At 60.9% G+C, this 26,349-nt stretch overlaps 3 protein-coding genes across 9 annotated transcripts in view; 2 read left to right on the forward strand and 1 right to left on the reverse strand.

Annotated features, from left to right (window-relative positions):
• LOC101867962 (POU domain, class 5, transcription factor 3) lies at positions 1–3,977 on the forward strand. 2 transcript variants are annotated; one of them, XM_013127597.3, is made up of 5 exons: positions 1–486; positions 1,909–2,020; positions 2,375–2,505; positions 3,029–3,193; positions 3,418–3,977. In XM_013127597.3, the coding sequence occupies exons 1-5, from the start codon at positions 1–3 to the stop codon at positions 3,667–3,669; spliced, it is 1,146 nt and encodes a 381-aa protein (XP_012983051.3). In that variant the 3' UTR covers positions 3,670–3,977. The 2 variants fall into 2 exon arrangements, with proteins under 2 accessions (XP_012983051.3, XP_030900017.2); XM_031044157.2 differs by having other exon boundaries at positions 339–555.
• Positions 3,978–5,913: 1,936 nt separating this feature from the next.
• FUT7 (fucosyltransferase 7) lies at positions 5,914–8,954 on the reverse strand. Its single transcript, XM_005143542.3, has 2 exons — positions 8,922–8,954; positions 5,914–7,193 (listed from the first exon to the last, which is right to left on the reverse strand). Exon 2 carries the CDS (start codon positions 7,151–7,153, stop codon positions 6,110–6,112), a length of 1,044 nt encoding a protein of 347 aa, XP_005143599.2. The 5' UTR covers positions 7,154–7,193; positions 8,922–8,954; the 3' UTR covers positions 5,914–6,109.
• A 3,364-nt stretch (positions 8,955–12,318) lies between these two features.
• Positions 12,319–26,349, forward strand: part of ABCA2 (ATP binding cassette subfamily A member 2) — a 31,822-nt gene continuing 17,791 nt past the window's right edge. For 2 of the 6 annotated variants that reach the window (XM_034067963.1, XM_034067964.1), the window contains exons 1-16: positions 12,321–12,535; positions 18,358–18,451; positions 19,336–19,338; positions 20,714–20,825; positions 21,222–21,388; positions 21,617–21,744; positions 21,978–22,082; positions 22,500–22,679; positions 22,756–22,974; positions 23,536–23,864; positions 24,141–24,300; positions 24,470–24,598; positions 24,884–25,051; positions 25,363–25,459; positions 25,847–26,020; positions 26,102–26,204. In XM_034067963.1, coding sequence (XP_033923854.1) covers positions 12,470–12,535; positions 18,358–18,451; positions 19,336–19,338; positions 20,714–20,825; positions 21,222–21,388; positions 21,617–21,744; positions 21,978–22,082; positions 22,500–22,679; positions 22,756–22,974; positions 23,536–23,864; positions 24,141–24,300; positions 24,470–24,598; positions 24,884–25,051; positions 25,363–25,459; positions 25,847–26,020; positions 26,102–26,204 — 2,234 coding nt within the window. In that variant the 5' untranslated portion in view covers positions 12,321–12,469. Of the gene's footprint in view, positions 12,536–18,357; positions 18,452–19,335; positions 19,339–20,713; positions 20,826–21,221; positions 21,389–21,616; positions 21,745–21,977; positions 22,083–22,499; positions 22,680–22,755; positions 22,975–23,535; positions 23,865–24,140; positions 24,301–24,469; positions 24,599–24,883; positions 25,052–25,362; positions 25,460–25,846; positions 26,021–26,101; positions 26,205–26,349 lie in introns of all 6 variants that reach the window. The other 4 variants (XM_034067961.1, XM_034067962.1, XR_004550143.1 and 1 more) reach the window with 3 other exon arrangements.

Below are 26,349 nucleotides of genomic sequence, written 5' to 3' on the forward strand. Positions count from 1 at the left end.
ATGTTCAGCCCGGACGGGGGGCTGCCGGCCGCCCACTTTGGCCTCCTGCCCGAAGCCGGTCCGCCCTTTCCTCGCGGCGGCTTCGACGGGACGGCCGCTCAGCCGCTCTTCTTCCCTTTCGCCGCCGAGCCCGAAGCCACCCGCGATCCGCCGCCAGCCCGCGCCTGGTTTCCCCCCCCCGCGGGGCCGCCCGCCAAGGCGGAGGCGCGCCCGGTCCGGCCCTGCAGCCAGCCCTCGCCCGAGCCCCGCACCGCGGCCTGCTGCGGGTCGACCTGGACCTCTCCGCCCTGGGCCGGGCCCGCGCCCCCCGGGGCCGCCACCACTCTGCCCGGTCCGCCCTTCCCCAGCCCCGCTGCCTTCCCCGGCCCGCAGCTCTGCCCCTCCGCCCTGCAGCCGGGCTCTGGTGGCTTGTCGGGGTTGGGCAGCAGCGGCAGCTCCAGCGGTGCCGCCAGCGAGGGCGGACACTCCAGCGACAGCGGCGACGAGGTGAGACCCGACGGGATGGGAACAGGCAAGGGCTGCCCTCCGCCCGGCCAGCCCCAGCACCCCTCGCAGGTACCGCGCTCCACTTTTCCTGCCCCCGATGCCGCTGCGGCGACGAGGGACAGAGCCCGGCCTCGCTGCCGTGATGCCCCGTCTGGGCAGGGACCCGCTTAGCCGCTCTCCGGCATCGCTGTTAGCAGGGATCCCGTCCGTGCCGTCCTGCTCCTCCGTCCCCTCCGTCGGGTACCCCCTTCAAGTAGGCCCGACGATTCCTTCTTCCGCGGGTGGAACACTTCGGGGAGACTGTTTTTGAGGGAGAAGGGCGGTTTGGGGGAACTCGGGGCAGCTTTTCTTGTGCTGATCGCCCGGTACACGCTGTGCCGACCCTGGCCTCGCTGCGGCCCGGCGACTGGGGGCATCCCCTGACCGCTCTTCCCGTGGCTTCGTGGGTACCGGGACGGGCAGAGCCAGCCCGAGTTTGGGTCGGGGGCAGCGGTAGTTCTCGTGTCTGGCAGTTGAGATTTCGGTTTGGTTTTAGTGTTTTTAAGCCGCAGCGCTGTGCCCGTCCTCCCTGGCGGGCTCCGCGGGCGCGTCTGAGCGGCTGCTGCGGCGGATCGTAGCTCTGCCGGCGTCGCGTCCCGGAGAGCAGTCCCCGCTTTGGTGGGGGCTACGAGGAACAGGTTTTCCCTGCTGAGGGTCACCCCATGGCGGGGACGCTCCGGAGTTCCTGTTGAGAAGTGCGGCAGGAATTCAAACCTGACCCTTAAATGGCAGGAGGGAGATCCGAAATTGCACTGTAATACAGAAATCGGGTAAAAGGTTCCAACATGCGCCCGCAGCAGTTGGAGGCTGCCCTGAGGGATGAAGGGAAGCACAGGGAAAAACAGCCCTCCCGAAGGAAAGAGCTGGGTTGTGGCACGGAAGTGTTGCGATCCTGCTGGAGTCATGGGCCTTTTCATCACTCGCTTCACCTGAGGCGATCCACTTGTCCTGGGAGCAGGGCTGCCCCGTCAGGAGGGAGGTGGGTGCGCACCACCGGCAGCGCAGGGCTCGTAGGGATGTGTCATAGGCTGAGGGGACATTCCCAGGTACGGAGGAGCAGAGCTCTGAGTACTCCCGGACCTTCTCTCTTCCTTGGGCCACCTGGGCGTGGGGGGGGGGAGTCCAGAGGGTACGCAGGGGGTGCTATGTACGGCAGGGTGGGGGAGACATTTTGGGATCGCTGAGCATAGCCCCTCTTTCAGAAATTAGGGAGAACCCTCCTGCCACCCACCCCGTCGTCCCCAGCACCCCATTGCCCAGAGCTGGCAGGTGCTGGTGGGTGCCAAAAGCTCTACGGAGCCCTCCTGTCCCACACTGACCACCATACACCGGCAGCCCATGGGCAAGGGTTGTTCTCTCTCAGCTTCTCTCTGCCCCTGCCAGGATGCACCAACCTCAGAGGAGCTGGAGCAGTTCGCCAAGGACCTCAAGCACAAGCGCATCATGCTGGGTTTCACCCAGGCTGATGTGGGGCTGGCTCTGGGCACCCTCTATGGTGAGCACCCACTGGGGAGAAGGAAGAGGCTTTGGGGGGATGGCTGGGGGGAAATACCTGAATGCCTTAGCAACCTGCAGAGGAGGTGGCAAGTCTCAGCCCTGGGGCTCCTGCTCAGTACTTGCTTAAGCCCAAAACGGTTTGACAACAAGGAGCTGATTTTAAATGGCTGCAGCTGCTTCTGGAAGAGTGTTGCAGTGGTTTAACTTGGTGTTGAAGCATCAGGGAGAGTGCCTTGCCTTGCTCCCCATCCGGAGGGACAGGGGATGCTGGGGGGGGGGGGGGGGGGGAGGGGGGCTCTGAAGGGACTGGTGGGGGCTGGAGCAGTGTGTGATGTCCTGCCTGCCTGCACAGGGAAGATGTTCAGCCAGACCACCATCTGCCGCTTCGAAGCGCTCCAGCTCAGCTTCAAGAACATGTGCAAGCTGAAGCCACTGCTGCAGCGTTGGCTCAATGAGGCAGAGAACACGGACAACATGCAAGAGGTGTGGGGCTGGGGCAGGCTGGAGCCAGGGCACTGCACACTCATGAGCCCTCAAACTGCAGCTTCTCCCTTTCTTTAACATGAGATTTTTGGGAGGGGAGATGAAAGGAGCAGCAGGTATTTCCAAGCACAGCTGGGCTCCTCCATCAGCCCAGCTGTGGGAAGAACCACTGGGTATCACCTGGTGCCAGGCTGGGGAGACCCCAAGTCACCCCCCAGAAACCTTGTGGTCCCTTCTTGGAGCAGGCAGGTCCTGCTGGAATCACAGATAGGCTGGAGATGCAGCTTGCTGCTTCCTGGGGGGATGCAGAAAGACATGGACACGTGCACTATGTGCACCTCTACACCAGCTGCAAGTAGTGGTGGGACACTGGAAATGACCTCAGTCACAATGGGGTGATGCTCAGTGGACAGTAATGGACAAAGCCTGTCCCCATCCTGCCTAGACCACACGTGTGTCCATATCCTGGTGGGGACATCACTAGCCTTGTGACCCAAGTGCGTGGTTCCTCTCTCATTTTCAGATGTGCAATGCGGAGCAAGTGTTGGCCCAAGCTCGGAAGAGAAAGCGCAGGACCAGCATTGAGACCAACGTGAAGGGGACACTGGAGAGCTTCTTCCGCAAGTGTGTGAAGCCCAGTCCACAGGAGATCTCCCAGATTGCTGAGGACCTCAATCTAGACAAAGATGTAGGTTGGAGAAGTTTGGAGTGCGGGTGTCCAAATGGCCATGGTTTCTAAGCACTTGCATCCAGCTGGTTCAGTACTGGAAGCTGTGGGAGAGTGGCCATTCTCAGCCTGCCCCAGGAGGAGCTGTGGCAGGGCTGGGGCTCTGATGTTGAGATGCCACCCGCAAAAGGGTGTCCTTGTCACCCTCTCCCCCCTCACCCTGCTCTGTCTCTCCCCTCTTGCAGGTGGTCCGGGTCTGGTTCTGCAACCGACGTCAGAAGGGCAAACGGCTGCTGTTGCCCTTCGGCAATGAGGCGGAGGGGGTGATGTATGACATGAACCAGCCGCTTGTGCCCCCCGGCCTGCCCGTCCCCGTGACGTCCCAGGGCTACAGCCTGGCACACTCCCCTCCTGTCTACATGCCACCCTTCCACAAATCTGAGATGTTCCCTCCTGCGCTGCAGCCCGGGCTCTCCACGAGCAACAGCAGCCACTGAGTCAGGGCTGCGCAGGCTCTGTGGGGCAGCTTTTCCCAAAGCAGGCTCAGGCACGGCTTCGCTCCTGCTCCGGGGCACTCGCTGGGGAGTGCAGGGCAGGGGAAGGGCTGGAAGTCTGGCACAGGGATGTCACCTGCTCCCTGCGATTGCTCCCAGCCCTTCCCAGTCAGGCGAATTTACTGGTTTCAGTAGCATCCCACCTCTCCTGGAGGGCAGCTGCCCCACTGCACCCTGCTGAAGCCACGTGTAGCCATTTGTGCCCAGCTGAGTGCTCCTGTGAGACCCAGAAAAAAGTGGGGTTTAGATGATTTTGGGGATGGGGGGGAGGGCAGGGTGGTTTTATTTTGTTATTTTTTTAAATTTTTTAAGTTTTTTTGGTTGTAGTTCTTAAAAAACCAAACTCTGTAGTGATTCCTAGTTTCCCAGCTTGACTCCTCCTTGTCACAGAGTGGGGCTGGGGCACTGTGCCCAGCGGCTTTGCCACCATCACCCAGTCGCACAACAGGGCTTCACCCATCTATGGGCGGGCTACTGCTGGGGCTTGCTTTGGGGGTGCTCAACATCACCCTGGGTCCCCTGTGCCCTCTCCAGTGTGGTCCCTCTGCCACAGCATGGCTGCCCCAAGGATCATCTTTCCCAGGGGGCTGATACTGTCCTGTCTGTGCTGCGAGCACACCTGTGCCTTTGAGCCTGCTGTAGTTGATGATGCTTTCTATTTTTTCTTAATTATATTCCCTCTGGCAATGAAATAAATATCGGTTCTCTGGGGCCTGAGAGCAAGTTAACCCTTTCCTTGCCTCACTTTATCCCTGCTCCTGCATGATGCCAGCAGGCCAGCCTGGTTGGCTCTGAGGCAGCATGGTGAGGCTGCACCAGAGCACTCAAATAGGGTGGAGGAGCCCCTGTCACACCAGCAGCACACAGCTCTTTGCTGCCTGTAGGCCAGCCCACTATGAGGACAGCTGTACCTTGTTGGGTTCTGTGCCTCCCTCTTCCTCCCCCATCACCCTACACCCAGCTCGAGCTTCTGTTTTTCCATGGCTGCTTTTGGGGAGGGTGAATGCAGCAGTATCCTGATTGCAGGGTGCTCCAGCAAATGCTGTGCATCTCACAGGGATGTGATGGGAGCTGCAGCACTCCATGCCCTGGGGTGGGCAGAGAGAGAGGTACAGGAAATCTGGACTGGCCTTGCCATGGAGCTGCTAGTGTGACACTGGTGGACAAGGGATGCTCCCGTGCACACGATGTGCCAGGCCAGGGGAGATACAACATCTGCAGAGGGTATGCTGCTGCTTCCTGGGCATTGGGAGTGGGTCCTGGCAGCAGCCAGCACCTTGAGGGGTGGCAGCAGTGGGATTAGGTGATGTAGGGCTGCAGAGAGGGAAAGGGAAAGGACCTGTGAAAAAAGAATTGTTTCTATCAAGGGAGTTGATGGCACCAAGTTTGATGGGCACGGAGCAAGGCATGGATGGAGCTGTTGTCTCACTGCCTAGTCCTGTTGCCCAGTCCCAGCATTGCCACTCATCCTAGGTGGAGGTGTTCCCTCAGGGTGCCTGGCATTGCCTGTGCCCAGGTGCAAGGTGTGTGCATGGGCCAGGGTGCCCACAATGTATGCACCAGGTCCAGCTCTGTACCATGCTGGTAGCGTAGTGCCTGGTGTGTGCAGTGCAGGGTGAAGAGGACATTCCATGGCAGTGCCCAAGGCAGATGCCACATGTCCAGAGGCCTGGTTTTGCTCTGGGCTTCCTGCTAGGCTCCAGCCTCCACCACGTCGCTGGTTTCCTGTCGCATCAGGGCAGGAGAGTGAGAAACCACAGCATCCCTCTGACTGCACTGCGCGGGCTGAGATTTCACCCAAGAGCATCCGGTGTCCTGGTCCTCACCAGCACAGTGATACCCACAGCTTGGCAGTTGAGGCTGTGGGGGAAAATGTGTGCTGGGGTGGGCCAGGAAGTGGGGGAGCAGAGGCTGTGCTCTCTATCTCCAGCCACGGGGTGCTGGGTTCTCCCTGCTGACCTGACCTTGGCTTCTCCAGCCCAACCAGGAATGTCACTACGGGGTCTCTGGCACTGCAGCTTCACTGGGGAGGGCACAGAGCAATGGCAGGGGAAGGCTAGGGAGCCCCATCCCCCCCCCCCCTCAACCGCTTTCCATGCCCTGCAGCACAGGCAGAGCTTTTACAGCACTGTCGTTTATTTCTAAAGCACCATCTCATCCTTCCGGCACCATGGCAAGGTGGGGCAGGGTTGGGTCAGGTGGGGGGGTCGTTCAATTTTGCAGGAAATTAAGTAACAAGCGCCAGTGTGGCAACAGCCAGGCTGGGAGGAGAGGTGGAGACTCCTACATCCATCCCTGCTCCAGGTCCTGGTCTAGGATTGGCCGTGTATCCTCTGTACCCCACCCCTGTATCCTCTGCCCCAATGGTCCCAGCACACCAGCTCTAGGTGTTGAACCATCTCTCGAGGTCAGGATAGATGCGGCCATGGGGCAGGCTGGGGTAGGTGCTGCAGATGGTGCAGATCCGCTCCCTCCAGTCGGTGTAGAGTTTCACACTGTACCGCCTCTGCCAGCCAAAAAACTGCCTGTAGTGGCTGGAGTTCATGGTCTTCAGGAAGGTGGCCAGCTCTTCCAGGGAGCTGAAGTCATCCACATGGATGAAGGAGTCTGCAGGGACAAACTGTTCATAGTTGGCCCGGGGAGGACCGAGCACCACGGGCACAGTGCCGGCCATCAGTGCGTTCCTCCAGAGCTTCTCGGTGATGTAGTCTTGGTGGATGGAGTTCTCAAAAGCAAGGTAGAACTTGGACTTGGATGTCGTTGGCAAGAGACAGTCCTTGCAAAGTGGCTTTTTGTTTGCTTTCCCATATATGTTCACATGGAGGTACCTGGAGAGGTTCTTGTAGACTTCAGCTCTTTTCTGAGTCCTGTGGTAGTTGCTGATGACCCAAGACACTAAATTGGTCTTTGCAGGGATGTTCACAATGGCTGACTGGTTGGGCACAAGTTTGCCATAGGGGATGAAGATGTCCGAGTCACGCCGGTAGGTCATCACCCAGTTGAAGGTCTGGTTCCATCCCGCTAGAGCTTTAGTGTTGGAGGGGGACTCCAGGGACACCCATACCCAACTTTGCCATGGTGGCCTGTCCTTGGGTAGGCTGTCCCTGCTGGGCTGCAGTCTGGTGTGGGGGAACACCACAACATCTGCCCAGTGCAGGAGCTGGCGCTCCATGGTGACCCAGCAGCCTGTGATGCCATACAGCTCACGGCAGACATCCCCACTGACATTGGGGACCTGCTTTGTGGGCCATTCCCAAACCAAGACCAGCAGTGGCTCAATGTGCTGAGGGGCTTCTCTGGAGACCTGGGGAGGGTTGAGGAAGCACCTCAGGCTCCAGAGGGTGGTTGCAAGCACCACTGCAATGGCCATTGCCTTCACATCAGGCCGGCCCCCCAGCAGCCAGGGCAGCAGTGACACCCGGGGCATGCTGCCAGGCTGTCTGTCACCTCCAGTGACAAGCTGACACCTGGGAGAGAAGAAAGGACACCAAGGCCTGTCAGCTCAGCTTTCGAGGTGCGGTGGAGAGGTGCTGGGGATGGAGGCGGGGGTGAAAAGACTTTCCCATTGACTTGGGCTCCAGCATCACCCCGACCCTCCTGCTGCCCCCCACACCCCTGGTGTCATCCCATGGTGGCTTTTGTGTCACCCTCCCACACTCCTCAGCATCTCCATCTGCAGGGCAAGCAGGGGTGTGCTGCCAAGGGGAGTTCTGCATTCAGCTCTGTGGCAACAAAATAGGAGGGATGGGAAGCTGTTGGAGAGAGTCCAGAGGAGGTCATGGAGATGCTGTAAGGGCTGGAGCAGCTCTGCTCCGGAGCCAGGCTGAGAGAGCTGGGCTGTGGCAGCCTGGACAAGAGAAGGCTCCTGAAGGGGAGACCTGAGAGCAGCTCCAGTGCCTAAAGGGGCTGCAGGAAAGCTGGAGAGGGGCCTGGGACAAGGGCCTGTAGGGACAGGCCAAGGGGAATGGCTTGAACCTGCCCGAGGGGAGACTGAGATGAGCTCTTAGGCAGAAGCTGTTCCCTGTGAGGGTGCTGAGGTGCTGGCACAGGGTGCCCAGAGAAGCTGTGGCTGCCCCATCCCTGGCAGTGTTCAAGGCCAGGTTGGACACAGGGGCTTGGAGCAAGCTGCTCCAGTGGAAGGTGTTCCTGCCTGTGGCAGGGGTTGGAGCTGGAGGAGCTTTAAGGTCCCTTCCAACACAAACCAGGCTGGGATTCTGTGAAGGGGAGGTACAGGGCTGATGGGCAGCAGCCAGCTGTGTCTCCCACACCTGGCACTGCTCCCCATCACACACACCATGGATTCAGTCCTTTGTACTTGCTCTGGTCCCCAGTTTTCCCACTGACAAAGAGCCACGATCCCAACTCCACTCTTCCTGCTTGCCTGTGTCAAGTCTGGAATGCCACCTGCTGCCTGGGAGTTTGCAGGATGGGGCCACACATCAAAGGGCAATAACAGGTGACATCCCAGGCCCTGCCTGGATGACCCCACGGCAAGGCTCAAGCTGGGAACGGCATTGACCTGGAATCATTGAGAAGTCTGAACCCTCAGCAGGGGTTTCCTGCCTGAGAAGTGCCCCCTTGCTCCAGCACCCTCCTGCAGTGGTGGCCGTGCTGCCCCCAAGTTGGGGGCTCTCCTCAGGTTTGGGGTGTTCTCCCCAGCCACCACGTGCACAGGAGCCCCAGCAACCCGGGAGCTTGCAGCCTGAGCCCTGCAGGCAGCAGGAATGCCAGTCCCAGACATGGGGCTCGGCACCCACATGCAGCCTCCAGCATTTGGCAGTAAGGGTGGTTTCCTTTTCCAGGTAACCTCTGGAAACACATGGGCTGCCAGCCCTGCTGCTGCCAGGGCTGTGCCCATTCTTCCATGGGTTTTGAGCCTTCTGAGAACTGGTGCCTGGCTGTCCCACCCCAGCTCCTGCAGCTTTGTGAAGAACCCCTTCCCTGCCTTTGCCCCTCTCCTAAAACACACAAGCTAAGTTTAGGCTCCAGAAGAACCTGGCATCCCAAGCAAGGAGGGCTGGGCAAGCTTTGCCTGCTCCCTGCACTGCACACTAGTGCTTCTGGTCCCTCTGCCCACCAGTCCCTGGCCCTGTTTGCAGATGCTCTGGTGGGGACACCCTCCCTGGCAGTGCTGGGGTTGCCCGTTCCTCAGCCCCTCTTCCTGCCATGGGCATTGGTGCTGAGCTCAGACTTACCAGGCCGGGCCACGGTGCTGTGCGAGATGCCTGTGTGCTTGTGCCCTGGCACTGCTGCTGCTGGGCTGGGGCACTCAAAGGCTTCCTCTTTTCTGTGGTTTTGCCTCGTCCTGGCCCCACAGTGGGTCCTTCCTGCCACACTGCAGCTGGCACAGCCCCCTCCCTGCACTTCCCCTGCACCACATGGGCACTGGCTGACCCACAGCTGGGCGCTGCCCCAGAGGTGGATGGGTGCCCCATGGTGGAGTGGGTGGTGCCCCATGCCTGGATAGGTACCCTGTGACTGGGTGGGTGTCCCACAGTTGGTGGGTGCCCTCTGCCTGTATGCCCCTGGCACATGCGGCTCTCTCTGAAGTCACACAGCAGTAGCTGAACAGCGAGATACTCATTTATCTTGCACTGACACCAGGTGCTTCCTCAGCATTTGCTGCTGCCCATTGCAGAGCCGGTGGGATGGAGCCACAGCCTTGGCACAGCCACTGGCACTGCCTGTGCCACACACGGGCACCTTGCCCGGGTGTGTGTGTGGCGTTTGGAAGCCCTGCCTCTGCTGGGATGGGTGCAGGAAACCTGCCCTGAGCCTCGCTAAGGTGCACCCGATTGAAACCAGGACACAGCCTGGTGCTGGCTCCCACTGCCTCATCTTGAAATGGGCAGGTACAGCAGCTCCTCAGTGCTGCCAAGCCCCTGCACCTGCCCCAGCTGGGTGTTTGCTGCCAGAAGAGGAAGTGGGCATGTCTGAGTCTCACAGAAAGCTGCCACCCATACCCCAGCTCTCTCCTTGCCCCTGCCCCCATCCCTGTCCTCCTCTGGCCACCCACTTGGTTGTCTTCTGTGCTGGCATTGCTGTCTGGGCACCAAATCTTCTGGAAAGTCCTGGCAGGGAAAAAGAGATGGGGAAACTGAGGCAGAGGTGGGGAGGGGGCCCCTGGCATGCAGCATTGTCCCTGGAGCTGGCGCACCGGAGCTGGCAGCAGGGCCCATGCTACTCTAAAGGGGTCCTTGGGCTGCTCCAGCACCCCTGGAGTCCACATCCCCCCTGGCCCCTTGCTCCTGCCACTGTCCCAGATCCTGGGAAGGCTGCAGGTAAGGGGCCAGGCAGCGGCTGGGCACAGTGCAGTGCCACTGTACCAGGGTGTAGCTGGGCTCTGTGGTTTCAGTGCCACCCTGGGAGACCTCAGAGGCCAACTGCAGCTCTGAGGCTGGGTGTTTTTTCCTCCTCAGCCATGTCCTCTGTTTCCTGTTATCTTTCTCACCCTCTTTCTGCATTTCTTCACCCACACGATTGAGAGGCCAGATACTGGGTGCTGCACAACCCATGGGGCACCATTCCTAGCCTCACCTGCCCAAACCCTGCTGGCTGCTGGCAGCATTCCCTGCCAGCACCATTGCTGTTGCTGTCCCCTTCACCACTGCTTGGCCCCAGGGACCAGGGTCACACGGGACAGGGCCATTCCCCTTCACAGACGACAGGACTGGGGACACGGGGGGGCAGCACTAGGGACATGCCCTGGGGGACGCTGGATGGGTGGTAGGGCAGGAGGGAGCTCTGACCTGGCACGTGTAACCATCACTGCTGGATGCTGCCCCAGGACACCTTGGCACAAGGGACAATGTCCTGGGGGGGTTCCTTGCAGGCAGTGGGTGCAGACAGCTGGACCCCTGCAGCACAGGTATGTGGCAGCGTGGTGCCAGAGGCTGGGGCTGCCTGAGTGCCCTGAGCCAGGGCCAGCTCTGCCAGAAGCCCCCAACACCAGGGGCCAGACCATAGGAACATCAGGTAATGTGAGCACTGTGCAGGTGAGTGCTGCCATCTGCAGATGACACCACACAGATAGAGGAGCTTGGCCACCCCCCGAGGAAGTCCCCAGAGAGATGCTCAGAGCCCTAGATCCATGGAGGAGATAGGCCACTAGCTCCCCAGGACTTCATGTCCCCAGGTCCATAGAGGAGATGGGTGACAGGGTCCTGGAGCTATGCTGTCCCAGCACCCAGTCACTTGGGTCTTGTCTCTTTCTGGCCCCTCATGGGGTTTCGTGGTCATGCCAGGCAGAAGAGGAGCTGTGGAAGCTCATCAAGATCACCCAGGAGCAGGAGGAGGGAGCCAGGCAGGAGATCCAGGTCAGGGCTTTGAGCCCACGTCACCCATAGCCCCATACATGACCCTTCTCCTCTGCTCCTCTCTGAGCTGGGGACTTGCTCTGTTGCAGGGCAGGGCTTTTTGAGGTGCTCCTAGTGTGGGCTGGGGACAGCCTACATGCAATTCCTTGGGACCAGCCAAGGGTGGACACATATCTCCTTCCCCAGGGACTGAGTAACAGCCACTGCTGGAGTGGGAGGCATGGCTGGCCAGCCTTTTGGCTGATCCCCCCTGGCCCAGGTCACCTCGACACTGGATCTCCCCAGCATTTCTAAGCTGGAGAAACACCAGGAAAACTCTGGGTCATGGCAGAGCAGCAGCCCTGGGTTGCAGGGCAGGTGGGAAGCACCCTGCACCCTGCGCTGGGCAGTGGGGTGCCTCTGACCACCCCACCCCAGGCACCCCTCAGCCTCCCTTGCCCCAGGGCAAAGCTTCACTCAGAAGTTCTTTGAATAACAGTTCTTTGTGGCAGGACAAGGGGAACTTTTGTCAGTGCCAGGGTGGCTGCTGCTGAGCCCACCCCAAACCAGCCACCCCCAGCAGCACCACAGGCTGGGGCAGCCAAAGGAGTCAGCAGAGCTCCGGCTGTTCTGGGCCCTGAGAGCAGCGCTGGGATGGAGAGGTGAGAAACGGCAAAAACCAGAGGAATGGAGAAAGGAGGGAGAGAAGAATGGTATGATGAAGGGAGGAAGGAAGGAAGAAAGCATAGATGGCTGGAAGGAAGGCAGAAAGGAAAGCTGCCCTGGTTCACCTGGGGGTGCACCTACTGCAGGCAGGCGGGTCCCCTCCAAGGACACATGCAGACACCCTCGCCCTTCCGCTCGGATGGGGTGGACAGGGGCTGGGGCAGCTGGGCCGAGCAGGGCAGGCAGAGTGTGGGGACAGCAGCGCCCCCCCCTCACCAAGCGTGTGCTGGAGGGGCACAGCCGAGGCTCAGAGGCACAGACACAGAGCTCTCTGCACCCCTGGCTTGGGGACCAGCAGCTCCTGCAAGCAGAGTTTGCCCTCCCGCAGCAGGAGGACCCAGACCACACCGGGCACAGCCCCGGTGCTGCGGTCCCCGGGGGTAGACCGGTGACGAGTGCCCGCGACCCTCCAGGGACACGGTGCCCAGTCCCGCACCACGAGGGCTCCCCGAGGCCCTGCCCCGGGAAAGCGGCCGCGTCCCCGCTGTGCCTTTAAGGGGCGGTGGCGGGCGGGCGGCCCGGGCCGGGGCGGCGCTGCGCAAGGCCAGGCCGGGCCGGGCCGGGGCTGGAGCCGCAGCTGTCACCCGGCTCTGTCCCGCTCCCTCACTCCCTCCCAGCGCGCTGCGGACAAAGGCGGCGGCGGCCCGGCGGGGGATGGCAGTGTGCGGCGGGTGAGCGCGGAGCCGAGCGGGGCCGCCCCTGCGGCGGGGCTGGGCCGGGCCATGGGGTTCCTGCACCAGCTCCATCTCCTGCTCTGGAAGAACGTGACGCTGAAGCGGCGCAGCCCGGTGAGCGCGGGGGGGCCGGGACTCCGCTGCGGGCCTGAGCGGCTGCTGCGGCCGGGCGGGAGGCAGGGCCCGGGGCGGGGTGTCCCCGCGGCCCCCACCGCCCGTGCGCTGCGGACCGGGCCCTCTTTGCTCGTCGGGGAATGCCGGGAGCCGGAGTCGTGGGCACCGCTGTGCGGAACCCCCGCAGCGGCCCCGGAGCTACCCCGGCCCCGCAGCCCCGGCGTGGGCCCAGCCGCGGGGCAGCAACAGTTGGGCCTCTCCTGCCCCGCGCCCGCCGAGGCCGCTGTTGGTGCCGTCCAATGTCCCACATACCCCGGGCACATAGAACCCTGTCCCCCCTCCCCCGGGGCCGCCCCTGCGGGTACGAGAAGAGCTCTCCCCGAGCCCTCGCTCCCCCTGGGCTATAAATAGATCCCCTCCCCTATGTGGGTCAGAGCTGCAGGAGCGGCTCCCGCTCTGGGAACCGCGGGAGTCCGGGCGGCTGGGCCCCTCCCAAGGGGGACCAGCCGCGCAGCATGGCACTTTCCGCGTAGGCATCGTGTGTAGGGTGTTCCATAGGTGAATCGGTCTAACTGTGCCCTGGCTGCGCCTGTGCAGGGGTTCCCTGCCAGAGCCAGTGAGTGGGCAGAGGGGACCCTAGCCCCAGGGACCCCGGTAGCTCTGGGCAGGAATGGGGGTGCACTGGGCACGGATGGGGATGCTGGGCACTGAAGGAGCCAGTTATTTTTAGAGGTGGGGGAGGGAAGCAAGATACTGTGGAGAGTGAGACAGCTCCTCTTCCCCCTCCCAAATATCCTGCAGGCCTGATTCTGCTTTCCTTTGCCAGCAGCCTGTGGGCATCAGCCCTTGCTCTGTCCTGGTGGCCAGAGCACCTAGGACCACCCTGGGCCAGGGGCAGGCAGGGCTAAGGCAGCTGCCTGCTCATGGGCTGCCCTTGTGCCCCCAAGATGAGTGATGGGGGTCACACTTTGGCTGAGTCATCCTTGCTTTGTACCCCATGTGGCCACGCTGAGGGGCTGCCCAGTGGCAGTGTGCCATGGACCCTGCCTGTGAGGCTGCCTGGCAGCACTGCTCTGCCCTGGCACACACTGGCCTGGGCCTGGCTGGTGGTTGGGCACATCTTCTGGGGACCTGTTTCTCCCTGACCCTCCCCAGCCCCGTGGGCAGTCTGGGGAGCAGCACAGGAGGTTGAATTTGTAGGATGAGCCCCGTCCCCGTGTGGGGACTGTCACTTGAGTGTCCTGGCTGCTGCTGGCAGGGGAAGGACGAGCCCCTCCTTACCCACCCAGTGATGCTGTAGATGGGGCATGTGTGTGCCAGAGCAAGAGGTGCCCCTGTGCTGTTGGTGCTCAGGGATGGATTCGGTGCAGCCCTTGGGGCAGTCGTGTCATCTATTTCCTGGTGCCCCTGCTGCCTGCCTGTCACACCCACACTGTCACCTCACACTCCCCATCATCATCCTGCCTGCTCCTGGGGAGTGCTGCCCTCTCCCAGCAGCCCGAGAGTGGAGCTGCTGGTGCTGGCCAGGGAAGAGCCCAGCCTGTGCTCTGCTTTCCTTGGCTGCCTCCCCCAGCACAGGTCTGCTCTGGCCCCATCCAGAGCTGGATGCTTCACCAAGCTCCTTCTTCTGCTGTGGTGGGCAGAGGCTGGGAGCTTGGAGCAGGGAAGGGGTCAGCTTGAGCCCCCTCCCCTGCTGGGGAGTCACTCTGGGGGGCAGAGCTGGGGTTGCTGGTTCTCCCAGTCTCACAGACGGAATATGGTGGGTGCCTTGTCTTACTGGTAACTGCCTGTTGGCATAGCCCCATGCTGCAGGACGGGATGGGGAACAGGCACTGTGTTTGACTGAGGATGCTGGGTCTCAGAAGAGCTGGGGCCAGTGTTTTGCACTGCCCTGAGTGCTGGTGACTCTGGGGGGATGCCCATTGTCCCTGGCACCAGGGGCTCTGTGGGGAGCAGCACTGTGGCAAGGCATAGTGATGGTTTTGCGTTAGACTTTGTGGGCATTTGTTGAGGGCTTTGCTGGTGCAGTTGAGATTCAGTGGTGGTGGGTACAGGGACCAGGAGACCTTCAAGAGAGGTGTGAGAGGTGTGCTCTGACCCACAGCACTGTGTCACCTGGTTCAATAGCCCCCTCTGTCACCAGAGGAGCTTGCCTGTAGCCTGGTGTGGTTGATGGCTGGACACCTCAGTAAGGGTTCATACCCAGCTTGAGGGATGGTTGGACTTGGTCTGATGTGGCTGAGTAGTTCTGGCAGCTGCTCTGAGGTTCAGTACTTGAGGCAGGAGCCCTGGGGCAGTGGGCTTTGAGCAGAACAGTGGAGGGAAGACAGGGCTGTGGGTGCCCAAGGCAGCCCTGGGCAGTGCAGGCTGTGCCATCTTTTGTATTGCCTTGGCTCTGCTGGCACAGAGGCTGAGCTCAGCTGCCTGTGTCCTAAGGGTGGGCTCCTCAATGACTTCTGGTAGCTGGTTTAAACCCCTGTTGGATGTAAAACTGACAGGCAGCGTGACTGCTTCAGCCTGCACAGGGTTTGTGCCTTCTGCTCCTTGGCCAAGAGCCAGGAAAGCTCTCACCAAACAGAGGGGTTGTCCTGGTAGATCTGTCCCTTCCTCCCTGGTGTGTGGGAGCAGAGCTGTGGCACCTTGATACCTCCAAAGTGAGAAAGGCTGAACTTTGGAGTACTGGGGTTCAGCTGGTTGCCTGTGCTGGCTGGGGCGGGAGCCGGATCTGCAGCAGGAACTGATGGGGCCAGCACCACCTGCTCAGGGTGCTCTTTGCCCCCTTGCTGTTTGCAGCTGGCGGGAGATTGGGGGGAGACCCGCAGGGTTGGCAGGGTGCTGCTGGGCAGTGTCCCCAGGAACACCCACTCACAGGCGGCTCTGGGGACACTGGCCACAGAGCGGTTGGTGGCCTCGGTGGCTGGGAGCAGGGTAGACATGAGCTGTCAGGGCTGCAGGGCTCTGCCTTGGTCCTGGCCTGCAGGGAGAGGCTGGGGGTGGCTGGCACTGGCCTCCACACTGCCACTGCCAGCACAGTCATGCCACTGCTCAGGACAGGCCTGTGTCAGGGAGGGTGTCTCTGTGCCATGTGCTTGTGCGGAAGTGCTGCCGTGTCCCCAGGCATGCTGGTGCCCACAAGACACACCACTGCAGGGCTGGTACCGGGGACAACCGTGCTTCACTCTTCCTGGGATCCCAGCTCAGGAGAGGTGATGGCGAACCACAGTGGGATTTTCCTCCTCTTCCAACTTCATGGAATCCTAGAATCCTGGAATGGTTTGGATTGGAAGGGACCTTAAAGGTCATCCAGTTCTACTCCCCTGCCATGGGCAGGAACGCTTTCCACTGGAGCAGCTTGCTTCAAGCCCCATCCTACCTGGCTGGGCAGACCCACATTACACAGCTGAGCCCCCACCCCAGGTGGGGGGACCCAACCACAGACATCTACAGATGGTCACCACCAGCCTGGGCACCTCCCAGGGCTCCTCAGAGTGACCTGCCTGTGCCCTCACCAATGGGGACAACCGAGGCCTGGCTGCAGCCACCTCTGCTTCTGGTCACACTTTTGCTCAGTGCAAGTTGTGCCCATCCATCTCCTGTCCCTCTGCCACAAGCTCCCAGTGAGGGTACAGGAATGAGGAAGGGAACATGTGAGAGAAGAGGACAGAGCACTCTGGTCAGTTCAGGGCACAGCCAGCTTCTAGCAGGCACTGACCCTTTCCCTCTCCTTGTCCTGTTGCTCTCTCAGCTGCATGGATGTTGACTTCTCACCTCTGCTTGCTTCCTCATACAATTCTGGAATGTCCCCAAGTGCCCTGCACCTGCAGGCAGGGACCCCTCATCCCCAGGCTTTGCCACTGTGGCATGCTCCCTTCGGATGGCATCTCTGCCCCACTGTGGGTGTGGAGCAGCCATGGTCTCCCTGGTAAGCCCTTGCAAGTGACCAAAAGGGGCAGAATCAGCCCGAGAGGGTGCAGGCTGGAGAGCCCCACTCTGCCCAGGCTGGTGGTGGGGACACTGTGTCCTGGCTCTGGGGTGTGCAGTGGTGCAGGCAGGGTTGGGGACAGGGGATGCAGGAGATGAGCAAAAGGTCAATGACCCACATTAAAAAGATAAATAACAAGAGGCAGGTCCCTCCCGTCACCACCAAGGACCCAGCTGTCCCCAGGGGAGCCTGGTACGGCCCAGCGGGTTTGTGGGGACAGGCCCACAGGCGCCTGGGCACAGAGGCCCGATTGTGTCCCTGGTAAACAGGCAGGAGGTGGGTGCAGGCAGCGAGGCACAGGGCCAGGGGCTGGCAGAGCAGCTCAGGGTGTCCCTTGTTCCCTCCCTTGTACCGGTACAGTGACACTGGGACCATGCCTTGGACTGGTGGTGCCAGAAAGATGGGGATACCCTGGCACTACTGCTGGGGCATCTCTACTCCCCATCCCCTCCAGCCTTTCTTCCTCTGGTCTTCGCCTCCCCTGCAATTGGCAGCTCTGGAAGTGGGGAGGGCAGCATGGGGGGCACCCATGGGTGCAGCCATGTCCATCCCATAGCCCTACCAACCCTGGAGCTCGTGGGAGTACCACTGTCACATGCCAGTGGGGCCTGAGTGTGGGGGTGCCTCAGGGATGCTGGGAATTTCTGCTGGTGTGTTTGCAGCCCCTGGCTGAGGGCAGTGTGGAGGTGATGCTGCTGGGGACAGGAGGGCCTGACCCTGCCATCAGCTACATCCTTCCAGGCAGCTGGTGTGGGGTTAAAGCTGTCTCTTCCCAGCCCACTGCATCGTTCTGGTACCTGGACACTGAGGGTGACTGGGCTGGTGCAGGAGCTGGTGGCTGGTGTCCAGCAGAGCTGGGGCCTATTCTGCTTGTGGTACTGGCAGGTTCCAGGGTCTCAGCACCAGCCCAGCATCAGATCTGGCCATGGAGCAAGCTGAGGTTGGCTCACCTCACCCCATGCCTCAGTTTCTCCTCTCAGCAGCAAGGGCATGTGACTGTGACGTGGCTTGGGCACTCCCAGTGCAATTCAGCAGTAGATGCCCATCTCCAGGGCTTCTGGGCATGGAGCCCAGCCTGGACTGCCTGTGCCATCAGGGATTCCTGGGGATTTGCTGTGATTATCTGTATGCTGCTGGAGGAAACCCCGTGCAGCCATAGCTTTCTGGGAGGGCCCAGGCGGGGTTCCTGGACCCCCCGCCCTACCCCCTTCTTCATCTGGAGCCAGTGCAAGGGTCTGGGCAATCTGAACCTTGTCATGATGCAGTTGGGGTCTGTCCCCTACGCAGTCCCTAGGTGGGACTTGGCAGTGGTACAGGTGTCAGGGGGACATCATGGCAGGGGGACATCATGGCAGGCAACTACTGACTGTGAGGGCACTGCCAGGATGGGGGCCTACTGCTCTTTGCCAGCCATAAGGACTTTGGGTCATCTCCCCATGGCAGCCCCGACTGTGGTGGCCTGCTGGGGTTGGGCTTGAGCCTCAGCACACTGTTCATATTGATGGAGTAGGTATCCCACTGTGATACCCTCTCCTGTCCTGAGGTGTCCCTGGGAAGGATGAGCAGGCAGGGTGCAGGCAGGGGCAAGCAGGAAATCCTGGGATGCCTAGGGATCATTTTGTCTTGCTGAGCTGTGACAGTGACAACAGCCACCTGCAATATGTGGACATGGTGCTGCCCTGTGCGGGCATCTCAGGCCCTCCATCCTGTCTGTGATCCTTCTTGGTAGCTGGGTCCTGTCTTCAGGCATCATGATCCCTCTGCGTTGTGTCATCCAGGGGAACTGACACTGGATGCTCTTTAATGTCACTTCCAACCCAAACCATTCTGTGTTTCCCAGTGGGTGCTGACCTTTGAGATCTTCATCCCCCTGGTGCTCTTCTTCATCCTCCTGGGGCTGCGGCAGAAGAAGCCAACCATCCCTGTGAAGGAAGGTGGGTGCCAGCAGGGTGCTGCTCAGAGTACTCATACTCATGGCCACCCTGAGGCTCTGGGGAGCTGCTGCAGCCCCCCAGGGACAGCCTGGGCATGAGGGGGGACATGCAACAGCTGGTGGAACCCGGATGGGTCTTCTGCAGGACACATTGCTGGGCAGGGGCTGCAGCTGATGGGTGGTGGGGCAGATGCAGGGGGGTTGGAGAGCCAGAAGCATCCCATCCGTAGGTACCATCCTGGGGGTGCCAGCATCAACAGGGTGTTCAGGGGGGAAAAGGGGAAGTTGGAGCTGGATGGTGCTGGAACAGCTGCAGTACCCCTGAGTGCTCAAGTTGTGGTGGGGTGGTGCTGGGAAAGGTTCCCATCTCCTCACGGTGCTGGGGGTTGAATGCAGTGCATGGAGCCCTGTGCCTAGCTGGGGCACTCCGGGGCACTCACAAGGTGACAGACTGTTGGGACCAGAGCTGTGTGCTCCTGGAGGTGTGCACCTGCAGCTCTGGCTGGGCTGTGCCTTCTGGTGCCTGTGGGCTGTTGACTTGCCAGGGCTCCATGGGGCATCGAGAAACCCTGTGGGATTCCCACCCTGGTGGGTGCCCTTGCACTAATGGCATGGTGGGGCCAGTGGGAGCTGCTGTGGTGGTGACCCAACATAACACTGGTCCAAGCCTGTGTTTCAGTGCAGCCAGCAAGGGATAGCCCATACTGACCACGGGTCTGGCTGCTGGCAGTGGCAGGTGCTATCCTGCCCCTGCCCTGCTCTGACGTGTGCTCTGTTGTGTGCTGGTTTTGGGTTGGTTTTTCTTTCTTTTTGCTCACGTTTTCTTTTTCTTTCCCACCATCTCCCCTGCTTGCCTGCCCTCCATGTCTCTACTGCATGCGCCAGTCTGTAAGTTGGTGGGGCGGGTGGGTGCCTCCCCCCCATCCCTGCCTGTGCCAGCCACGTATTCTGGGGTGAAAAAGCCAAGTTTGGATTAACTCACTCTGGCCTAATCCACACCTCTGTAACCTCATCACCTTCCTCTGTGGCTGGTGAAGATGAGCTTGGGCACTGGGGGCTGCCCAGCCAGGTCTGGCCCATGGTAGTGTCCCCACCAGGCTGGTGGTGCCAGGTTCTCCCATGCTAAGGCTGCTGGTGGCGATGTCGCCAGTCTCCTTGCCTGCAGAGATCTCTCCTGGCCAGGTGGAGGCTTGTCCTACCCCATTTTCTTGCCCCCTTCTGGGGCAGACCCTGCTGGGTGCTGGCACCCATGTCATAGCCTGTGGTCACCTAAGTCTGCCCCAGGCTGGTCCCCAAGAGGCTGGAGTTGGCTTCCACCACTGTACCACCACCATCCCTGTTCTGGTGCCTTGCAGCTGGGACATGGCACTACCAGGAGCTTGAAGGCCAGCAACATTCCATCTGTGCGCTGGCTTTGTCACCAAAGTGCGGCATGGCCACCAGCTGTCTGGGCTGCCACCCCAGCAGGCTGTTGGCCCTGTTCCTGCCAGAAGCCTGTCTTCACCAGCCTCTGACCCCCACAGCTGTGCTAACAGCACTGACCTGCCTCTTAACCATGGGGCCAACAGCTAGGGTGCAAGAACAGGGTCCCTGCCCCATACTGCCCAGTGACAACCTCTGGTCCCCTTTGGACAGGGCACTCCTGGGCTTACCCTCCATGGAATGACCCCAGCAGGGATGATGGCTTGGCACCAGTGGAGGGGGGAAGGTTTGCTGTCCCCTTGCTGCTCCTCATTTCGTCTGTCTCTCCCCACTGTGTCTCCATGTCCACACATCTCCAGCAGCCAGATGGGGGGAGGGTGGGTGTTCTCAGGGCTGTGGGTGACAACTCTTCTGTTCCTTGTCGTGTTCTTCCTTCTCTTCCTCTGGAGACCTGGTGGTGCCTTGGAGGTTACTAACAAGAGGGGCCAAGAGGCCGGGGGAGGTTGGCAGCCATCTTGGGGCAAGCAGCAGAACCAGCGTTGTGCTGGGGCAGCAGGGACCTGTCATGAGGGGGGAGTGAGCAGGGGCCGGAGCCACAGTGCACGAGCTGCTCACAGCCCCAGGGCCACCAGCCAGGGCCAGCCTTGTGGGAATGCTGCAGCCTTGTGACCTTGGCCGTCAACCTCCCGCGGGGCTCGCAGGGCCCAGCTCCTCTTTGAACTGAGTGTCTGTCTCTCTGGTGGCCCCTTACTTCCCCCTCTGCCTCCTCCCTGCCTCCCTACCTCTCTTCCTGCCCTGGCCGCACCTTTCTTGGCCTCTTCTGCACTCTTGCTGGCTCCAGCTTTCTACACGGCGGCACCGCTCACCTCGGCCGGGATCCTGCCCGTCATGCAGTCCCTGTGCCCCGATGGCCAGCGCGACGAGTTCGGCTTCCTGCAGTATTCCAACTCCACGTGAGTCGTGCCCCTGCCACACCTCCTCCTCCCCCTGGCACGTTCCTGCGCACAGCCTATCCCCTCCCATGCTGGCACTGCCCCACTACAGACGAGCCACAAGTCTGTGTCCCCCATAGTGTATGGGTGCAGAGCACCGTGTCCCTGGGCTGCAGGGGACACCTCTGCTTGTTCCGCCTTGGGTGCCTGGTGCTGGAAGGAGGATGGTGGCCCCTGGGGACACCTCTGGGCTCTGCTTTGTGCCCTTGGCACCATGGATTTGGTGAGGGCAGCTCCACAGCAGCGGTGCCTGTGGCAGGCAGCACTGCTGCCCTGTGCACCCGAGGGGCTCTGTGGAAGGTGCTTCCATCCCTCTGTCCCTGTCCCTGAAGCTGCAGTGGTGCTGGGCTCCTGCAGGGTGACACAGCTCCTGGAGCACCTCAGTGAAGCAGTGGAGCAGAGCAGCCTCTTCGACCCAGAGCACCCGGGGTTAGAGGAGGAGCTGGAGTCACTGCGCAGACATTTGGAAGCTCTCAGCAGCAGTGAGCCCAGCTCCATGGAGACCCACTTCAGCAACCCAGCAGGTAGGCTGTGTCCTGCCTGCCCCTTGCTGCCTGTGCGGACAGGGATGGAGATGCCCATGCACCAGGCAACCAGCAATGTGGTGGCATGTGGGCAGTACCTCATCCCAGGGCACATGTCAGTGTGTCTTGCAGGGCCAGCTGTGATGTGTCCCCACATGGGACTGTGCTATGTCCCTGATGCTGGGGGGCTGTTCTGACCACCCTGTCCTGCTCCTTGTTCCTTGACAGGATCTGGCTTCACTCTGGCATGGGCAGCCAAGGACCGAGGTGAGCTGCACCACTTCCTGACACAGAACCTGTCCCTGCCCAACAGCACAGCCGAGCTGCTCCTGGGCTCCAGCGTTGACCTGCGGGAGGTGGGTGACAGCCTGTCGGAGGTGGTGACTGCCCAGCAGGGGTCTGCACTGCCCCAGCCAATGGGCATGGCCTGACCCAGACCACTCTGACCACCAGACCCACAGGGTGGGAGCCCAAGGGTACCCAGCAGGACTTGTCCTGTGCTGCCACTCCACCATGCCAGGGCATGGCTGGGCAGGTGGGTGCCTGTGCTCCTGCATGCTCAGCAGCCCTGCTCCCACCCCTGGTGCAGGTCTATCGCCTGTTTTTTGGTTCCTTTCCTTTGGTATCTGATGAGAGCTGGGAGCGAGACCTGTGGGATGGGTTTGGTGCCAGTGAGAAGATGACACGTCTGGAGGTGAGGAACTGTGCCATGCATGGGGGATGTGGTGGGGTAAAGCACATCCTCCCTGTCCCACCACAGGGCAATCCGGGGGTGTCCATCCCAGCAAGGGGGATGTGAGGGGACTCTGTCAGATGGCCAGAGCAGCTGCAGGGATGGCTGAGTCCTGTCCTGGTGCTGCCAGTGGTTCCCCAGTGCTTTGAGGCACATCACTGCTTGCGCCTCAGTTTCCCATTGCAGTGAGAATGGGATGGTGAATGTGGAGGGAGCCCAGGGAGGGAACAGAGGACCCATGCTCCCCCCATCTGCATATCTCCCTTTCTCTCCATGGAGACCATGGACATGGGTGCTGTAGGGCCATTCCCCTGTGCTTAGTGGGGACACAGGGAGGGGGACCCCAGGGATCCCCCCGAGCAGCCACTCCTCTTGCAGCAGAGTCTGCCAGGCAGCTGGAGAAGCCTGCAGGAGGGGTTGGTGCACAGGGCGCTGCAGGACCCTGCCACAGCCCCCCGCCGCCCAGCACTGCTGCACCTGCTCTCCCGAGCCCTGGGCCTCGCCACACCAGCACCTGCTGCCTCCAGCAGTCCCCAGTCCCTCATCACAGAGATGGAGGTGAGCAGCTCGTGGGGCGGGTGCTGAGCGGGGCCCTGCAGCCTGCACAGTGCCCGCATGGCTCCGTGTCCCACAGGGTGTCCTCTTCACGGGGCCGGTGCTGGAGCAGCTGACGTGTGAGCGGAGCCCTGCAGGGCTGCAGCGCCTCCTGCGTGTGGGCCCTGCGCAGCAGTCGGTGCTGCAGGCGTACCGCATGCTGGCCTGCAATGGCAGCCGTGCTGCCCGCCACAACCGCTTCACCCAGCTCGCAGCTGAGCTGCGGGACCAGCTGGACACCCCCAGGATCGTCAGCAGGGTGAGCATGGGGCTGTGGGATGTGCTTCCTGATGGCTGCAGGGTGCGTTGTGACAGGGATACAGCCTGGGCTGGATTTCCCTCCACCAGGGATGTGTGGTGATGGAGGGGCTTTGTTATGTGGCACAGTCCCTCCTGATCACCCCTTTACCCCACATGGGCACTCATTGCCCAGATGATTCGCCTCCTGGCACTTGCTCCTATGCTGCCCAATGGATGGCGTTGGGTGTCCCCAGCATCCTCCAAGCATGTCCCTGCAGGTTCCTCCTCTTTGGACTGGCAGTGTCCCTGGTGGCACAGCTCCCCAGGGCTGGCTCTGAGGTCCCCCTCCTTGTCCCACCTGAGTCTGACATGTCCCTTTTGGCCACCCCTCCTGCCTAAAAGACATCTTCTGTCGCCAGCAAGACCATGCCAGCATTTGCCTGCACTCCTGCTGTCTGATAACCATGTGTGCATAGCACTGAGTGTGGGGCCCCAGCTTGATTTCTTAATCAAGAAGTGGGACATGCTACTGCTTGGTATTTCCCGTGTCACCCAGCCATGGGTCACCACTTTCCTGCAGCTGAAGCTGGATGAGGTGAACAGCACAGCTGCCCAGCACCGCCTCCATGCCCTCCTCGAGGACCTGATGGAGATGGAGAAGGTTCTTCGTGACGTGAACATTCTCTCGGCACTGGCCAAGCTGTTGCCTAGGGGAGCCTGTGCCAGCAAGGCCCCACCACCCACTGCCAACAGCACTGGCTGGGCCAGTGCTAATGCCACAGCCAGCAACGCCACAGCGGAGGAGGGTGCCGGGGGGAGCCCGGTTGGGGGTGAGAACCCCCAGGGACAGTTCTCGGCATTTGTGCAGCTCTGGGCTGGGCTGCAGCCCATCCTCTGTGGCAACAATCGGTACGAACGCTGGGGGATGGAGCAACTGGATCCAGATGCTTTCTGAGCGGGACAGGGGTGTGGGAGCATGGTCAAGGGCCCCAGTCACTCCTTGATGAGCACGTGGGAGATGGATGCTGCACTGCACTTGTGTGGTGCCCGAGGGAAGCTCCCTGTGTTGGGCAGCACTGCACTGGCATGGGATTGAGTGGGGAGTCCCCTCACAGGTAGAGATGGGAGCTGCCTGCAGTGAGGGGTGCTGGGGAGCGGTGTTGGCAGCCTGAGCCCCTTTTGCAGGACAATCGAGCCTGAGGCGCTGAAGCAGGGCAACATGAGCTCACTGGGCTTCACCAGCAAGGAGCAGCGGAACCTGGGCCTCCTTGTGCACCTGATGACCAGTAACCCCAAAATCCTGTATGCACCTGTGGGCACCGAAGTGGATAAGGTCATCCTGAAGGTGAGGGTGCAGAGGCTAGGGCTTCTGTCCTTCCTCACCTAACAGCCCCTCACATGCCCAAGCAGGCTCAGTGGGGCCAGAAGTGGGCACCTGCCTCCATACTGCTGGTCATCCTGGAAAGCAGGGGACCTCCTGCCTGTTCCCAGTGTGTGACCTTCCTCCCTTCCAGGCCAACGAGACTTTTGCCTTTGTGGGCAATGTCACCCACTATGCCAAAGCATGGCTGAACATCTCCCCTGAGATCCGTGCCTACCTGGAGGAGGGCAGGCTGCAGAGGCGCATCCGCTGGCTCCAGCAGGTAGGATGATGCAGTGAGGACTGAGGCAGCCTGGGCTTGGGAAGTGGGTGGGAATGGGGTGTCTTGCCCCAAGGCACCTCATAGCTTCCTCATGTGAAGCTCTTCAGTGGTCCTGGGTGCCCTCCCAGCTGTTGTGAGGACCAGGCTGATTCCCTGGTGTATGCTGGGGTGGATGCTGCTTCCTCCATTCCCAGGAGTGTTGGGTCCTTCCTGTGCCCATAGGAAGGACAGGGCACTGAGAGGCAGGGTGTGTCCCAATATCTCCCTCCTGTGTCTCTGTCCCAGTTCACTGCTGACCTACACAAGCACCCAGAGATCCTGAATGTCTCTGACAGTGATGTTCTCCACAACTTCCTCAACGGCAACTTCTCGCTGCCCAATGCCAGCGTCCTGCTCCAGCAGCTGGACACCATTGACAATGCTGCCTGTGGCTGGGTCCACTTCATGGCCAAGGTGAGGTTGTGCCCTGTGGGAACATGGGTGCCAGAGCAGCTCACACTGCCCACAGCCATGCTCTCTGGTGCTGGAGAGGGTTAGGTCTGCTCAGACTATCTTAAAGCCATGGGACATGAGCCCTGGAGGAGACAGTGGCTTCAGTAATGTCATGTGCCTTAGGATAGATGTAGGTAGTGGAGGTGCCCATTCACCATTTGGTTCAGGGGCTCATGGAGTGGCTACGGGTGCACATGCTGCACTGTCTGCAAGGGTCCATTTGCTAGACCGTCAGGAGCAGTGGGTTCTCACCAGCCTCTCCCTACTGCTAGGTCAGCGTGGACATCTTCAAAGGCTTCCCAGATGAGGAGAGCATTGTCAACTACACACTGAACCAGGCCTACCAGGACAACGTGACTGTCTTTGCCAGTATGTCCCCAGGAATCAGCCCCTTCATAAGGGTCCCTGAAGCTATGTCCTTCTCCAGCTATGCTGTGAGCTGGGGCCACTGGGTCTGAGACATGCTCCCTTGGTGCATGCATTGGGTGTATGAGCAGACTTAGCATCTCGCTGTACCCATCCTCTGCCCTGGCTGAGCCCTGCTGAGTGCAGCACCCTGCTGCTGTCCTTGGTTTGCCACTGCTTGCTGCCCACGTGTCCTTGTAACCCAAGCCAGGACTATGCCCACCCCACCTAACCAGTGCAGCCCTTGTGGTGCCTTTACTTGGGACACACTGAACCTCTGCATGTTCCTGCCTATGACTGCAGTGGCTGTGTCTCATGGTGCCAGTGGGCTCCTTGCCTCTCCCATTGCAGGTGTCATCTTCCAGACCAACAGGGACGGGTCGCTGCCTCCCCATGTCATGTACAAGATCCGGCAGAACTCCAGCTTCACGGAGAAGACCAACGAGATCCGGCGGGCATACTGGCGGCCTGGCCCCAATACTGGTGGCCGCTTCTACTTCCTCTATGGCTTCGTCTGGATCCAGGGTGAGTGCCAGTTCCCTGCCACGGCCGCCTGTGGCCCCTGCCTGCACTGCCTGCTTAAGCTCAGCCTCTGCTCGTCCTCAGACATGATGGAGCGTGCCCTCATCAACACATTTGTTGGCCACGACGTGGTGGAGCCTGGAAACTATGTGCAGATGTTCCCGTATCCATGTTACACCCGGGACGAGTGAGTAGCACCTATGCAGCAGGGGCAGGATCTTCCCTCTTTTCCTTTGCAGGCCAGGACACCTCAGCTGCGAGAAAGGTAGAAGTTTGGGGGCCTTCGAGAAATTGGTGACATTGGGAATCATGAGCAACCAGTTAAACACTGT

The sequence above is a fragment of the Melopsittacus undulatus genome, chromosome 11, assembly GCF_012275295.1.
Source record: "Melopsittacus undulatus isolate bMelUnd1 chromosome 11, bMelUnd1.mat.Z, whole genome shotgun sequence".
In the NCBI taxonomy this organism is placed as follows: domain Eukaryota; kingdom Metazoa; phylum Chordata; class Aves; order Psittaciformes; family Psittaculidae; genus Melopsittacus; species Melopsittacus undulatus.